The sequence below is a fragment of the Oncorhynchus mykiss genome, chromosome 16 (assembly GCF_057628025.1).
Source record: "Oncorhynchus mykiss isolate SJ-2025 chromosome 16, ASM5762802v1, whole genome shotgun sequence".
Taxonomy (NCBI): domain Eukaryota; kingdom Metazoa; phylum Chordata; class Actinopteri; order Salmoniformes; family Salmonidae; genus Oncorhynchus; species Oncorhynchus mykiss.
This window is the reverse complement of record NC_143037.1, coordinates 80,800,133-80,817,792: the sequence shown is the minus strand read 5'-3', so window position 1 is coordinate 80,817,792 and position 17,660 is coordinate 80,800,133. Positions and strand designations below refer to the sequence as shown.

Below are 17,660 nucleotides of genomic sequence, written 5' to 3'. Positions count from 1 at the left end.
AATTGCCAACGATTCAATCTTAGTCCTCTATTGACGCTTTGCCTGTTTGAAGGTTCGTCATAGTAGGGCATAGCAGGATTTCTTATAAGCTTCCGGATTAGAGTCCTGCTCATTGAAAGCAGCAGCTCTCCCTTTTAGCTCAGTGCAGATGTTGCCTGTAATCCATTGCTTCTGGTTGGAGTGTGTACGTATAGTCACTGTGGGGATGACGTCATCGATGCACTTATTGATGAAGCCAGTGACTGATGTGGTGTACTCCTCAATGCTATCAGAATATTCCAGTCTGTGATAGCAAAACAGTCCTGTAGTTTAGCATCTGCTTCATCTGACCACTCTTTTATAGACTGAGTCACTGGTGCTTCCTGCTTTAATTTTTGGTTGTAAGCAGGAATTAGGAGGATAGAATTCTGGTCATATTTGCCAAATGGAGGGCGAGGGAGTGCTTTGTACGCGTCTCTGTGTGTGGAGTAAAGATTGTCTAGAATTGTTTTCCCTTTGGTTGCACATTTAACATGCTGATAGAAATGAGGTAAAACTGATTTAAGTTTCCCTGCATTAAATTCCCCTGCCGCTATGAGAGCTGCCTCTGGGTGAGCATTTCCTGTTTGCTTATGGCGGTATACAGCTCATTGAGTGTGGTTTTAGTGCCAGCTTCTGTCTGTGGTGGTATGAAGACAGCTACGAAAAATACAGATGAAAACTCTCTAGGTAGATAGTGTGGTCTACAGCTTATCATTAGATACTCTACCTCAGGCGGACAAAACCTTGAGTCTTCCTTAGCTATAGTACACGGCCCTAAGCACAAAGCAAAGACAATGCAGGAGTGGCTTCGGGATAAGTCTCTGAATGTCCTTGATTTGCCCAGCCAGAGCCCAGAGTCGAACCCGATCTAACATCTCTGGAGAGATGCTCCCCATCCAACCTGACAGAGCTTGAGAGGATCTGCAGAGAAGAATGGGAGAAACTCCCTATCCAACCTGACAGAGCTTGAGAGGATCTGCAGAGAAGAATGGGAGAAACTCCCCATCCAACCTGACAGAGAGGATCTGCAGAGAAGAATGGGAGAAACTCCCCATCCAACCTGACAGAGAGGATCTGCAGAGAAGGATGGGAGAAACTCCCCATCCAACCTGACAGAGAGGATCTGCAGAGAAGAATGGGAGAAACTCCCCATCCAACCTGACAGAGAGGATCTGCAGAGAAGGATGGGAGAAACTCCCCATCCAACCTGACAGAGCTTGAGAGGATCTGCAGAGAAGGATGGGAGAAACTCCCCATCCAACCTGACAGAGAGGATCTGCAGAGAAGAATGGGAGAAACTCCCCATCCAACCTGACAGAGCTTGAGAGGATCTGCAGAGAAGGATGGGAGAAACTCCCCATCCAACCTGACAGAGAGGATCTGCAGAGAAGGATGGGAGAAACTCCCCATCCAACCTGACAGAGAGGATCTGCAGAGAAGAATGGGAGAAACTCCCCATCCAACCTGACAGAGAGGATCTGCAGAGAAGGATGGGAGAAACTCCCCATCCAACCTGACAGAGAGGATCTGCAGAGAAGGATGGGAGAAACTCCCCATCCAACCTGACAGAGAGGATCTGCAGAGAAGGATGGGAGAAACTCCCCATCCAACCTGACAGAGAGGATCTGCAGAGAAGGATGGGAGAAACTCCCCATCCAACCTGACAGAGAGGATCTGCAGAGAAGAATGGGAGAAACTCCCCATCCAACCTGACAGAGAGGATCTGCAGAGAAGGATGGGAGAAACTCCCCATCCAACCTGACAGAGAGGATCTGCAGAGAAGAATGGGAGAAACTCCCCATCCAACCTGACAGAGAGGATCTGCAGAGAAGAATGGGAGAAACTCCCCATCCAACCTGACAGAGAGGATCTGCAGAGAAGAATGGGAGAAACTCCCCATCCAACCTGACAGAGAGGATCTGCAGAGAAGGATGGGAGAAACTCCCCATCCAACCTGACAGAGAGGATCTGCAGAGAAGGATGGGAGAAACTCCCCATCCAACCTGACAGAGAGGATCTGCAGAGAAGGATGGGAGAAACTCCCCATCCAACCTGACAGAGAGGATCTGCAGAGAAGGATGGGAGAAACTCCCCATCCAACCTGACAGAGAGGATCTGCAGAGAAGGATGGGAGAAACTCCCCATCCAACCTGACAGAGAGGATCTGCAGAGAAGGATGGGAGAAACTCCCCATCCAACCTGACAGAGAGGATCTGCAGAGAAGGATGGGAGAAACTCCCCATCCAACCTGACAGAGCTTGAGAGGATCTGCAGAGAAGGATGGGAGAAACTCCCCATCCAACCTGACAGAGAGGATCTGCAGAGAAGGATGGGAGAAACTCCCCATCCAACCTGACAGAGAGGATCTGCAGAGAAGGATGGGAGAAACTCCCCATCCAACCTGACAGAGAGGATCTGCAGAGAAGGATGGGAGAAACTCCCCATCCAACCTGACAGAGAGGATCTGCAGAGAAGGATGGGAGAAACTCCCCATCCAACCTGACAGAGAGGATCTGCAGAGAAGAATGGGAGAAACTCCCCATCCAACCTGACAGAGAGGATCTGCAGAGAAGGATGGGAGAAACTCCCCATCCAACCTGACAGAGAGGATCTGCAGAGAAGGATGGGAGAAACTCCCCATCCAACCTGACAGAGAGGATCTGAAGAGAAGAATGGGAGAAACTCCCCATCCAACCTGACAGAGCTTGAGAGGATTTGCAGAGAAGGATGGGAGAAACTCCCCATCCAACCTGACAGAGAGGATCTGCAGAGAAGGATGGGAGAAACTCCCCATCCAACCTGACAGAGAGGATCTGCAGAGAAGGATGGGAGAAACTCCCCATCCAACCTGACAGAGAGGATCTGCAGAGAAGAATGGGAGAAACTCCCCATCCAACCTGACAGAGAGGATCTGAAGAGAAGGATGGGAGAAACTCCCCATCCAACCTGACAGAGAGGATCTGCAGAGAAGGATGGGAGAAACTCCCCATCCAACCTGACAGAGAGGATCTGCAGAGAAGGATGGGAGAAACTCCCCATCCAACCTGACAGAGAGGATCTGCAGAGAAGGATGGGAGAAACTCCCCATCCAACCTGACAGAGAGGATCTGCAGAGAAGGATGGGAGAAACTCCCCATCCAACCTGACAGAGAGGATCTGCAGAGAAGGATGGGAGAAACTCCCCATCCAACCTGACAGAGAGGATCTGCAGAGAAGAATGGGAGAAACTCCCCATCCAACCTGACAGAGAGGATCTGCAGAGAAGGATGGGAGAAACTCCCCATCCAACCTGACAGAGAGGATCTGCAGAGAAGAATGGGAGAAACTCCCCATCCAACCTGACAGAGAGGATCTGCAGAGAAGAATGGGAGAAACTCCCCATCCAACCTGACAGAGAGGATCTGCAGAGAAGGATGGGAGAAACTCCCCATCCAACCTGACAGAGAGGATCTGCAGAGAAGAATGGGAGAAACTCCCCATCCAACCTGACAGAGAGGATCTGCAGAGAAGGATGGGAGAAACTCCCCATCCAACCTGACAGAGAGGATCTGCAGAGAAGAATGGGAGAAACTCCCCATCCAACCTGACAGAGAGGATCTGCAGAGAAGAATGGGAGAAACTCCCCATCCAACCTGACAGAGAGGATCTGCAGAGAAGAATGGGAGAAACTCCCCATCCAACCTGACAGAGAGGATCTGCAGAGAAGGATGGGAGAAACTCCCCATCCAACCTGACAGAGAGGATCTGCAGAGAAGAATGGGAGAAACTCCCCATCCAACCTGACAGAGAGGATCTGCAGAGAAGGATGGGAGAAACTCCCCATCCAACCTGACAGAGAGGATCTGCAGAGAAGGATGGGAGAAACTCCCCATCCAACCTGACAGAGAGGATCTGCAGAGAAGGATGGGAGAAACTCCCCATCCAACCTGACAGAGAGGATCTGCAGAGAAGAATGGGAGAAACTCCCCATCCAACCTGACAGAGAGGATCTGCAGAGAAGGATGGGAGAAACTCCCCATCCAACCTGACAGAGAGGATCTGCAGAGAAGAATGGGAGAAACTCCCCATCCAACCTGACAGAGAGGATCTGCAGAGAAGAATGGGAGAAACTCCCCATCCAACCTGACAGAGAGGATCTGCAGAGAAGAATGGGAGAAACTCCCCATCCAACCTGACAGAGAGGATCTGCAGAGAAGGATGGGAGAAACTCCCCATCCAACCTGACAGAGAGGATCTGCAGAGAAGAATGGGAGAAACTCCCCATCCAACCTGACAGAGAGGATCTGCAGAGAAGGATGGGAGAAACTCCCCATCCAACCTGACAGAGAGGATCTGCAGAGAAGGATGGGAGAAACTCCCCAAATACAGATGTGATATTTCAGCTTTTTATTTACTTATACATTTAATAAAATTTCTAAAAACTGTTTTTGCTTTGTCATTATTGGGTGTAGATTAATGAGGGGAAAAACAAGGCTGTAAAGTAACAAAATGTGGAAGAAGTCAAGGGGGTCTGAATACTTTCTGAATGCACTATATATCTGGTATATAAATATATAACTGATATACATAAAGCTGATATACAGTAACAGTCAAAAGCTGTCATCAAGGCAAAGGTTGGCTACTTTGAATAATCTAAAATTATAAATATATTTAGATTTTTTTTTACACTTTTTTTGGTTACCTCATGATTCCATATGTGTTATTTCATAGTTTTGATGTCATCACAATTATTCTGTAGAAAATGTAGATAAAGAAAATCCCTTGAATGGGTTTGTCCAAACTTTTGACTGGTACTGTACATATTGTTAATAAATTGATATACATACAGCTGGTATGTATGGCTGATATACAGTACCAGTCAACAGTGGTGACACTGTCTGTGATTTATTTAAAATTCAAGGCACACTTAACCAGCATGTCTACCACAGCATTCTGCAGTAATACGCCATCCCATCTGGTTTGCGCTTAGTGGGACTATCACTTGTTTTTCAACAGGACAATGACCAAGGCTGTGTAAAGGCTATTTGCAGTGCTGCATCAGATGACATGTCCTCCACAATCACCTGACCTCAACCCAATTGAGATGGTTTGGGATGAGTTGGACCGCAGAGTGAAGGAAAAGCAGCCAACAAGTGCTCAGCATATGTGTGAACTCTTTCAAGACTGTTGGAAAAGCATTCCAGGTGAAGCTGGTTGACAGAATGCCAAGAGTGTGCAAAGTAAGTTGTTATCAAGGCAAAGCTACTTTGGAAAATTAGAAATTGTAAATATATTTAGATTTGTAAAAGAAGAAAAAGTTAAAGGGTGACATGATTCCATAGGTGTTATTTCATAGTTTCTATGTCTTCACTATTATTCTACAATGTAGACAATAGTAAAAATAAAGAAAAACCCTTGAATGAGTAGGTGTGTCCAAACCTTTGACTGGCACTGTAAATATAACTGATATACAAACAGCTGATAAATAAATATATAGCTGATATCCATTACTGATTTATACTGAGTATACAAAACATTAAGAACACCTTCCTAATATTGAGTTGCACACCTTTTTTGCCCTTAGAACAGCCTCCATTTGTCGGGACATGGACTGTACAAGGTGTGGAAAGCTTTCCACAGGGGTTCTGGCCCACATCGACTCCAATGCTTCCCACAGTTGCGTCAAGTTGACCGAGCTATTCTGCATTGTGTCCCACCACCCACCACCCCCTCTTTTACGCTACTGCTACTCTCTGCTACTTTTATAGCCTCGCTACTGTATATAGCCGGTCATTTTACTGTTCTTTACCTATCTATTGTTCACCTAATACCTTATTTGCACTCTTGGTTAGAGCCTGTAAGTAACCATTTCACTGTAAGGTTGTATTCGGCGCACGTGACAAATAAACTAAATAGATTTGATTTGATGTCCTTTGGGTGGTGGACCATTCTTGATACACACAGGAAACTGTTGAGTGGGAAAAACCCAGAAGCATTGCAGTTCTTGACCCACATACACAATCGATGTCTCAATTTACTCAAGGTTTAAAAATCCTCCTTTAACCTGTCTCCTACCATTCATCTACACGGAATGAAATGGATTTAACAGGTGATTAAGGGATCGTAGCTTTTCATCTGGATTCACCATGGAAAGAGAAGGTGTTGTTTTGTTCACTCAGTATAGCTGTTATGTAGTCTACTGTGTGACACTTCCTTCCTCTATATCTCTGTCCATCTCTCACTCTCTGATCTCACACACACAAACACACTATGACAGAAGCACCAACCTACCCGGACAGCGTGATCACAGGGGTCAATCAAATACATTAAATAACTGTTTGACCTCCTACAAAACATCTCCTTCCATCATCAGACATCATACCATGCGCGCGCGCGTGCACACACACACACACACACACACACACACACACGCGCACACACACACACACACACACACACACACACACACACACACACACACACACACACACACACACACACACACACACACACACAAACGTACACACAGATATGCACCTACATGTACACACATATGTATTCATATGCACACACACAGATGCACATACGCACACACAAACATGCATAGGCTACACACCACTGACTCACTGTACAGGCCGAGCTCAAGGACACAGAGACGGAGGCAGAATCCCGTTAATGCGCCTGGAAGCAGAGAATCTACTAAAGTAACAGAGCTGATTCCGTTATCGCTTGGTCCATATGTTGATATTGATCATGATGATGAATATTGTCCCCTTGAAGATCCGCTCTGTCTGTCAGATTGATCTCGCTCAGCAGCGGGGCGCAGAGAGACAAGACGCAGAGGTGATGTGCTTCCTAGGCAGGCAGGGGGGGGGGGTGAGAGGGACCACGGGGTTCGGTAGCACCCTCAGGTAACGGTTATCAGTCTACCGGGTTCTGCTCGCAGTGTTTATAGTCCTAAAGATAGACAGAGATAGAGAACTACGAGGGCGCTAGGAGAAGCTGATGATGATGCGACATTCCGGGGTTGAACTGAGACCTCTGCACGCACTCGGAGGCATGCAGCGTCTGCAAGAGGAAGGAGAGGAGGGCGGAAGAGAGAGAGAATGGGGAGGAGAGAGGAGGAAAGGGAGGAGGGAGGAAGAGAGAGAGAGAATGGGGAGGAGGGAGGAGGAAAGGGAGGAGGGAGGAAGAGAGAGAGAATAGGGAGGAGGGAGGAAGAGAGAGAGAATGGGGAGGAGGGAGGAGGAAAGGGAGGAGGGAGGAAGAGAGAAAAGGAAGGGAGGAGATAGAGTGTCCAAATAAACATACACTGAACAAAAATATAAACGCAACATGTAAAGTGTTTCACAATAAATAAAACATTCCAGAAATGTTCCATACATGCAAAAAATGTATTTATTTCAAATTTTGTGCACAAATTAGTTTACATCCCTGTTAGTGAGTATTTCTCATTTTGCCAAGATAATCCATCCAGCTGACAGGTGTGGTATATCAAGAAGCTGATTAAACAGCATGATCATTACACAGGTGCACCTTGTGCTGGGGACAATAAAAGGCCACTCTAAAATTTGCACAATGCCACAGATATCTCATGTTGTGAAGGACTGTGCAATTGGCATGCTGACTGCAGGAATGTCCACCAGAACTCTTGTCAGGGTATTTAAAAAAATGCTCTACCATAAGCCGCCTCCAATGTCGTTTTAGAGAATTTGGCAGTTCATCCAACTTGCCTCAGTAAAATGACACCGACAGATAGGGCTGCCATGCTTCTAGCTGCTAAGAAAAACATTTTTGTGTTCTTACGTACAACCGGGAAGAACTTTTGGATATCAGAGCGGCGGTATCTCGCCAGCCTTACCAACATTACAAACAGGAATCCCCAGGGCAATTGAACTGCACCCCCAGGGCAATTTAACTGATTCCAGACGCTGATCCAAAACACAGCTGGCAGAGAAGAAGTATTTGCAGTGGACTTCAAGTCTGACTCAGGAGGCGCGCACACAACCTATCGCTTCCAAGTATATTACTCGCTAATGTTCAGTCTCTGGATAATAAAGTTGACGAGCTCAGGGCGAGGATCTCCTTCCAGAGAGACATCAAGTATCGTAACATAGTCTGTTTCATGGAAACATGGCTCTCTCGGGAAATACTGTCTTAGTCCATACAGCCAGTTGGGTTCTCAGTTCATCGCGCAGACAGGAATAAATATCTCTCCGGTAAGAAGAAGGGTATGTTTCATGATTAACTACTCCTGGTGTGATTGTGATAACATACAGAAACTCAAGTAATTGTGTTCACTCCAACCTAGAATACCTCACAATCAAATGCCAACCGTATTACCTCCCAAGATAATTATCTTCCTTTATAGTCACAGCCATGTATATACCCCCTCAATTCGACACCACAACTGCCTTTAAAAATAATTTCTCTGGACTTTATGCAAACTGGAAACCACATATCCTGAGGATGCATTTATTGTAGCTGGGGATTTTAACAAATTTGAGGAAAACGTTACCGAAGTTCTATCAACACACTGACTGTAGTACTCGAGCTGCTAAAACACTTGACCACTGCTACTCCAACTTTCTGGATGCCTACAAGGCCCTCCCCGCCTTCCCTTCGGCAAATCTGATAACCACTCTATTTTCCTCCACCCTTCCTATAGGCAGAAACTCAAACAGGAAGTGCCCATGCTAAGGACTATTCAACGCTGGTCTGACCAATCGGAATGCACGCTTCAAGATTGTTTCGATCACGTGGACTGGGATATGTTCCGGGAATCTTCTGAGAATAATATTGAACCAGTGCATTTAACCATGTCAAGGTGACTGGAGATATGGCCGAATATAAACAATGTAGTTATTCACTCCGCAAGGCAATCAAACAGGCAAAACATCAGTATAGAGACAACGTGGAGTCGCAATTCAACGGCTCAGACACGAGACGTGTCTGCGTAGCCAATGTAAATAATTTTTTACATTTAAACGTGTTAACCGTCGCAAGGCTGCCGTCCCAGATGGTATCCCTGGCTGCATCTTCAGAGCATGCGCAGACCAGCTGGCTGGTGTGTTTACGGACATATTCAATCGCTCCCTATCTCAGTCTGTTGTCCCCACATGCTTCAAGATGGGCACCATTGTTCCTGTACCCAAGAAGGCAAAGATAACTGACCTAATGACTATCGCCCTGTAGCACTCACTTCTGTCATCATGAAGTGCTTTGAAAGACTAGTCAAGGACCATATCACCTAACTTACCTGAGATTCCTAGACCCACTTAAATTTGCATACTGCCCCAATAGATCCACAGACGATGCAATCGCCATCGCCATCGCACTGCACACTGCCCTATCCCATCTGGACAAGAGGAATACCTATGTAATAATGCTGTTCATGGACTACAGCTCAGCATTCAACACCATAGTACCCTCTAAGCTCATCATTAAGCTTGAGGCCCTGGGTTTGAACCCCACCCTGTGCAACTGGGTCCTGGACTTCCTGAAGGGCCGCCCCCAGGTGGTGAAGGTAGAAATCAACATCTACACTTCACTGATCCTCAATACAGGGACCCCACAAGGGTGCATGCTCAGCCCCCTCCTTTACTTTCTGTTCACCAATGACTGCATGGCCACGCATGCCTCCAACTCAATCATCAAGTTTGCAGACGACACAACAGTAGTAGGCTTGATAACCAACAATGATGAGACACCCTACAGGGAGGAGCTGACGGTCCTGTAGGGTGTGATGCCAGGAAAATAACCTCTCACTCAATGTCAATAAAACAAAGGAGATGATCGTGGACTTCAGGAAACAGCAGAGGGAGCACCCCCCTATCCACATCGACGGGACAAGACTGCAGTGGAGAAGGTGGAAAGCTTCAAGTTCCTAATTGTTTTTTTAATAAATGTTCCTCTTCATAACTGTGCACTCTCCTCAAACAATAGAATGGTATTATTTTACTGTAATAGCTACTGTAAATTGGACAGTGCAGTTAGATTAACAAGAATTTAAGCTTTCTGCCAATATCAGATATGTCTATGTCCTGGGAAATGTTCTTGTTATTTACAACCTCATGCTAATTGTTAGATATTACTTGTTAGATATTACTGGACTGTTGGAGCTAGAAACACAAGCATTTCGCTACACCCACAATAACATCTGCTAAACACGTGACCAATACAATTTGATTTGATTTGACAACCACAGACCACATGTAACGACGCTCAGGGATCATCTGAGACCATCTTAGGGAAGCTCATCTGCGTGCTCGTCGTCCTCACCAGGGTCTTGACCTGACTGCAGTTCAGCATCGTAACCGACTTCAGTGGGCAAATACTCACCTTCGATGACCACTGACACGCTGGAGAAGTGTGCTCTTCACAGATGTATCACAGTTTCAACAGTACCGAGCAGATGGCAGACAGCGTGTATGGCGTTGAGCGGGCGAGCGGTTTGCTGATGTCAACGTTGTGAACAGAGTGCCCCTTGGTGCCGGTGGGGTTATGGTATGGGCAGGCATAAGCTACGGACACAATTACATTTTATCGATGGCAATTTGAATGTACAGAGAAACCATGAAGAGATCTTGAGGCCCATCGTTGTGTCATTCATCTGTTGCCATCTCCTCATGTTTCAGCATGATAATTCACGGCCCCATGTCGCAAGGATCTGTACACAATTCCTGGAAGCTGAAAACGTCCCAGTTCTTCCATGGCCTGCATCCTCACCAGACATGTCACCCATTGAGCATGTTTGGGATGCTCTGGATCGACGTGTACGACAGTGTGTTCCAATATTCACTTCGCACACCCATTGAAGAGGAGTGGGACAACATTCCACAGGCCACAATCAACAGCCTGATCAATTCTATGTGAAGGAGATGTGTTGCGCTGTATGAAGAAAATGGTGGTCACAGCAGATACTGATTGGTTTTCTGATCAACACCCCTACCTTTTATTTTAAAGGTATCTTTGACCAACACATGTATATCTGCATTAATTTCACAGTCATGTGAAATCCATAGGTTGGGGACTAATTAATACATTTCTATTGACTGATTCCTTTATATGAACTGTATGTCCCTAGGAGGGGTGAGTCACTGGCTTACTGGTGCTCTTCCATGCCGTCCCTAGGAGGGGTGAGTCACTGGCTTACTGGTGCTCTTCCATGCCGTCCCTAGGAGGGGTGAGTCACTGGCTTACTGGTGCGCTTCCATGCCGTCCCTAGGAGGGGTGAGTCACTGGCTTACTGGTGCTCTTCCATGCCGTCCCTAGGAGGGGTGAGTCACTGGCTTACTGGTGCTCTTCCATGCCGTCCCTAGGAGGGGTGAGTCACTGACTTACTGGTGCTCTTCCATACTGTCCCTAGGAGGGGTGCGTCACTGGCTTACTGGTGCTCTTCCATGCCGTCCCTAGGAGGGGTGAGTCACTGACTTACTGGTGCTCTTCCATACTGTCCCTAGGAGGGGTGCGTCACTGGCTTACTGGTGCTCTTCCATGCCGTCCCTAGGAGGGGTGAGTCACTGACTTACTGGTGCTCTTCCATGCCGTCCCTAGGAGGGGTGAGTCACTGGCTTACTGGTGCTCTTCCATGCCGTCCCTAGGAGGGGTGAGTCACTGACTTACTGGTGCTCTTCCATACTGTCCCTAGGAGGGGTGCGTCACTGGCTTACTGGTGCTCTTCCATGCCGTCCCTAGGAGGGGTGCGTCACTTGAGTGGGTTGAGTCACTGACGTGATCTCCTGTCTGGGTTGGCGCCCCCCCTTGGGTTGTGCCGTCGCGGAGATCTTTGTGGGCTATACTCGGCCTTGTCTCAGGATGGTAAGTTGGTAGTTGAAGTTATCCCTCTAGTGGTGTGGAGGCTGTGCTTTGGCAAAGTGGGTGGGGTTATATCCTGCCTGTTTGGCCCTGTCCGGGGGTATCGTCAGGTGGGGCCACAGTGTCTCCTGACCCCTCTTGTCTCAGCATCCAGTATTTATGCTGCAGTAGTTTATGTGTCGGGGGGCTAGGGTCAGTTTGTTATATCTGGAGTACTTCTCCTGTCCTATCCGGTGTCCTGTGTGAATTTAAGTACGCTCTCTCTAATTCTCTCTTTCTCCCTTTCTTTCTCTCTCTTTTTTTCTTTCTTTCTCTCTTCCTTTCAGGACTACCTGACATGATGACTCCTTGCTGTCCCCAGTCCACCTGTCCGTGCTGCTGCTCCAGTTTCAACTGTTCTGCCTGCGGCTATGCCTGCACCTGTTCACCGGATGTGCTACCTGTCCCAGACCTGCTGTTTTCAACTCTCTAGAGACAGCAGGAGTGATAGAGATACTCTTAATGATCGGCTATGAAAAGCCAACTGACATTTACTCCTGAGGTGCTGACTTGCTGCACCCTCGACAACTACTGTGATTATTATTATTTGACCATGCTGGTCATTTATGAACATTTGAACATCTTGGCCATGTTCTGTTATAATCTCCACCTGGCACAGCCAGAAGAGGACTGGCCACTCCACATAGCATGGTTCCTCTCTAGGTTTCTTCCTAGGTTTTGGCCTTTCTAAGGAGTTTTTCCTAGCCACCGTGCTTCTACACCTGCATTGCTTGCTGTTTGGGGTTTTAGGCTGGGTTTCTGTACAGCACTTTGAGATATCAGCTGATGTACGAAGGGCTATATAAATACATTTGAATTGATTTACAGATGGGCTATCTACCTATCTCATCCCCATACTGGTATCTATTTATTTATTTATTTTGCTCCTTTGCACCCCAGTATCTCTACCTGCACATTCATCTTCTGCTGATCTACCATTCCAGTGTTTAATTGCTATATTGTAATTACTTCGCCACCATGGCCTATTTATTGCCTTAACTCCCTTATCTTACCTCATTTGCACTCACTGTATATAGACTTTTCTACTGTATTATTGACTGTATGTTTGTTATTCCATGTGTAACTCTGTGTTGTTGTTTGTGTCAAATTGCTTTGCTTTATCTTGGCCAGGTCACAGTTGCAAATGAGAACTTGTTCTCAACTAGCTTACCTTGTTAATTAAAGGTGAAATAAAATGTTGAACTCAGCATTCATACTCTTTAGAACAGAAGTTGAAATGGACACTGACATCTAGGTTGCATTTAACATATATGACAATACCTCCACCCACTCTGTCTGCTCTGTAGACATTATACCCAGCTAACAGAACATCTGAGTCTACCTCTACCCACTCTGTCATTATACCCAGCTAACAGAACATCTGAGTCCACCTCTACCCACTATGTCATTATACCCAGCTAACAGAACATCTGAGTCTACCTCTACCCAACCCACTCTGTCTGTAGACATTATACCCAGCTAACAGAACATCTGAGTCCACCTCTACCCACTATGTCATTATACCCAGCTAACAAAACATCTGAGTCTACCTCTACCCACTCTGTCATTATACCCAGCTAACAGAACATCTGAGTCTACCTCTACCCACTCTGTCATTATACCCAGCTAACAGAACATCTGAGTCTACCTCTACCCAACCCACTCTGTCTGTAGACATTATACCCAGCTAACAGAACATCTGAGTCTGGAACAGAGACACACAGACAGGATTCAGATATGATCAAGTATCAAGGTAAGGCCCAAGTGCAGACTGTGTGAAGTAACAATGTTTATTGTAACAGGGGCAGTCAGAAGACAAGGCAGGCAGGGGTCGATAATCCAGAGTAGGAGCAAAGGTACAGGACGGCAGGCAGGATCAGAGACAGGCAGGCTCAGGGTCAGGGACAGGCAGGCTCAGGGTCAGGGACAGGCAGGCTCAGGGACAGGGACAGGCAGGCTCAGGGACAGGGACAAGCAGGCTCAGGGTCAGGGACAGGCAGGCTCAGTGTCAGGGACAGGCAGGGTCAGGGACAGGCAGGCTCAGGGACAGGCAGAGTGGTCAGGCGGCTGGTACAGGGTCAGGACAGGCAGGGGTCGATAATCCAGAGTAGGAGCAAAGGTACAGGACGGCAGGCAGGATCAGAGACAGGCAGGCTCAGGGTCATGGACAGGCAGGCTCAGGGTCAGGGACAGGCAGGCTCAGGGTCAGGGACAGGCAGGCTCAGGGACAGGCAGGCTCAGGGTCAGGGACAGGCAGGGTCAGGGACAGGCAGGTTCAGGGTCAGGGACAGGCAGAGTGGTCAGGCGGCTGGTACAGGGTCAGGACAGGCAGAGTGGTCAGGCGGCTGGTACAGGGTCAGGACAGGCAGAGTGGTCAGGTGGAGTGGGTACAGGCTCAGGACAGGCAAGGGTCAAAACCCAGAGGATGACAAAAAGAGAGGCTGGGAAAAGACAGGAGCTGACAGGACAGACGCTGGTAAGCTTGACAAACAAGACGAACTGGCACAGACATAAGTGGGGAAGATGGGTGACACCTGGAGGGGGGTGGAGACAAGCACAAGGACAGGTGAAACAGATCAGGTTGTAACAGTTATAATCGATATGTCAGCATGTGATTGTGAGACCAGTATTTCAATTAAATCTAACTTCTGGATCACGCTTCTAACATTCAAATTAATAATTCCAAGGCCACTGTTTCCAGAGCTCATATCAGATGGAGCATTCAAGGTAATATTAGATGATCGACGCTTCCTTGTGTAACTACTGACAGGCCTGAGTTGGATGGAGATGAGATTACTTCTAAAGTCTGTCTGATGGGGAATCGACCGAGTATCAACCCCCATGGCTACATATTGTCAGTTCTGACATGCTCTGTGTGAGGCTATAGTGAGAGCCAGGTTTGAGGAGAGAAGGCTTGTACCATACCTATTCAGATGTAATCCATCCCGGAGAAAAGCTGTAAAGTTGTCCACATATTGTATGCTTATTGAACAACAGTAACCTTTAAGCCAGATGTGTAGCAGGCGTATAAGACTGTAATGATCATCCATAGAGCGTGGAGACGGGACCTGAATTAATGCATTGTTTACCTGATTTAAGTACAGTATGAATCAGTGATTTAAAGTCCTTTTTAAGTTGCTCAGATTCCTGTAGTTTAATATCATTTGACCCTACATGGACAGTGTTAGCTGAAGCAGTCGGGTGTTTACTAATGAGTAGCGGAATCATACATCAAACAGATGGTCTCTGCTTTCCTAATAGAAACATGTTGGGATCATAGATGAGCCCACAATAAGGACAGTGTGACTGATGCTTGGTAAATGTTTAAAGTTGCGTCTCTCTTGAGTTATCTTCCTCCTAGAAAGTTGTCTGTGGCTGGTTGTAGAGCTGTTTCGTTGTAAATTGTTTAGATGGCAGGGGGTTCCCTTGTTTCCGGGCAGAGTTGTTTGTTCCTTTGGGGCCAACGGCAGAGACCTCCAACTCTTCCAAAATACGGTATCTGTTTCCCAGTTCCAAGGCATCACTTTAGCAAAACAGTCCTGTAGCGTAGCATTAGTGTCATCTGAGCACTTATTAAGTGGTCTAGTCTCAGTCCTGTAGCGTAGCATCAGCGTCATCTGACCACTTATTGAGTGGTCTAGTCTCAGTCCTGTAGCGTAGCATCAGCTTCATCTGACCACTTATTGAGTGGTCTAGTCTCAGTCCTGTAGCGTAGCATCAGTGTCATCTGACCACTTATTGAGTGGTCTAGTCTCAGTCCTGTAGCGTAGCAGCAGTGTCATCTGACCACTTATTGAGTGGTCTAGTCTCAGTCCTGTAGCGTAGCATCAGCGTCATCTGACCACTTATTGAGTGGTCTAGTCTCAGTCCTGTAGCGTAGCATCAGCGTCATCTGACCACTTATTGAGTGGTCTAGTCTCAGTCCTGTAGCGTAGCATCAGCGTCATCTGACCACTTATTGAGTGGTCTAGTCTCAGTCCTGTAGTGTAGCATCAGTGTCATCTGACCACTTATTGAGTGGTCTAGTCTCAGTCCTGTAGCGTAGCATCAGTGTCATCTGACCACTTATTGAGTGGTCTAGTCTCAGTCCTGTAGCGTAGCATCAGTGTCATCTGACCACTTATTGAGTGGTCTAGTCTCAGTCCTGTAGCATCAGCGTCATCTGACCACTTATTGAGTGGTCTAGTCTCAGTCCTGTAGCGTAGTCCTGATTTAAATAGAAAATCAGAGACAAGGCTTGTGTGTGTGTGTGTGTGTAACTGGCGGGATCTGAACCCCGGTCTGACGCTAGACTTGTTACAACAGACGGGGCTAGAGTCATTCCAACAGGATCAGACCACATCACCTCAGCTACATTCACTGTGTGTCTGTTCAGTGAGTTTGTGTGTGTCTGTTTAGTGTGTGTGTGTGTGTGTGTGTGTGTGTGTGTGTGTATGTTCAGTGAGTGTGTGTGTGTGTGTGTGTGTCTGTTCAGTGAGTGTGTGTGTGTGTGTGTCTGTTCAGTGAGTGTGTGTGTGTGTGTGTGTCTGTTCAGTGAGTGTGTGTGTGTGTGTGTGTCTGTTCAGTGAGTGTGTGTGTGTGTGTGTGTGTGTCTGTTCAGTGAGTGTGTGTGTGTGTGTGTGTGTGTGGTGTGTGTGTGTCTGTTCAGTGAGTGTGTGTGTGTGTGTCTGTTCAGTGAGTGTGTGTGTCTGTTCAGTGAGTGTGTGTGTGTGTCTGTTCAGTGTGTGTGTGTGTGTGTGTGTGTGTGTGTGTCTGTTCAGTGATTGTGTGTGTGTGTGTGTGTGTGTGTGTCTGTTCAGTGAGTGTGTGTGTGTGTCTGTTCAGTGAGTGAGTGAGTGAGTGAGTGAGTGAGTGTCTGTTCAGTGAGTGTGTGTGTGTGTGTGTCTGTTTAGTGAGTGTGTGTGTGTGTGTGTGTGTGTGTGTGTGTGTCTGTTCAGTGTGTGTGTGTGTGTGTGTGTGTCTGTTCAGTGAGTGTGTGTGTGTGTGTGTGTGTGTCTGTTCAGTGAGTGTGTGTGTGTGTGTCTGTTCAGTGAGTGTGCGTGTCTGTTCAGTGAGTGTGTGTGTGTGTGTGTGTGTGTCTGTTCAGTGAGTGTGTGTGTGTGTGTGTGTGTCTGTTCAGTGTGTGTGTGTGTGTCTGTTCAGTGAGTGTGTGTGTGTGTGTGTGTGTCTGTTCAGTGAGTGTGTGTGTGTGTGTGTGTGTCTGTTCAGTGAGTGAGTGAGTGAGTGAGTGAGTGAGTGAGTGAGTGAGTGAGTGAGTGAGTGTGTGTCTGTTTAGTGAGTGTGTGTGTGTGTGTGTGTGTGTGTGTCCAGTGAGTGTGTGTGTGTGTGTCTGTTCAGTGAGTGTGTGTGTTTTCAGAGTGTTTATTCCTCCTTTGTAGTAATCCTGATCTTCTTGATGATAACCCAGTCATTCTGTTTGGCTGTGACTCTTATCTTCAGACAGGAAGAGGCGTGGCCAAATCTCTTCTTGTGTACGTCCGTCATGTCCATCCTGCCTCCCTGCAGATCCCCCACATTATAGAACTCTTGGCATGTTGTCCCCGACCCAGTCTCCTCGGTTACCGGGTGGAGACCCAGTTCTACGGTCGCAGATGCCAACCGATCACGACCCTCTGCTGAACCAGTCACCACGGTAATGGAGGTAACCACAACAGGATGTTTGAAGGTGACGGTTAGGTGGTTCCCTGAAGAGGGACTCCGCCCCCAGAAGAAGGTTCCAGTACCAGGAGACCAGGCCATGGCCGCCACATGGTCCTTATAGACTAGAGAGAGATACAGACAGAGATACAGGTCAGATATCAATA

General features: G+C 47.2%; 2 protein-coding genes across 3 annotated transcripts in view; both read right to left on the bottom strand.

The window, feature by feature from the left end:
- LOC110515266 (plasma membrane calcium-transporting ATPase 2) overlaps positions 1-7,078 on the bottom strand; it is a 158,518-nt gene extending 151,440 nt beyond the window's left edge. For both annotated transcript variants that reach the window (XM_090204070.1, XM_090204071.1), the window contains exon 1: positions 6,617-7,078. The gene's annotated coding sequence lies outside the window, so the exon portion shown is untranslated. The remainder of the gene's footprint in view (positions 1-6,616) is intronic.
- Positions 7,079-13,632: 6,554 nt separating this feature from the next.
- LOC110492713 (alpha-1,3-mannosyl-glycoprotein 4-beta-N-acetylglucosaminyltransferase C) overlaps positions 13,633-17,660 on the bottom strand; it is a 42,564-nt gene continuing 38,536 nt past the window's right edge. The window contains exon 6 of the mRNA XM_036947841.2: positions 13,633-17,618. Coding sequence (XP_036803736.2) covers positions 17,218-17,618 — 401 coding nt within the window. The 3' untranslated portion in view covers positions 13,633-17,217. The remainder of the gene's footprint in view (positions 17,619-17,660) is intronic.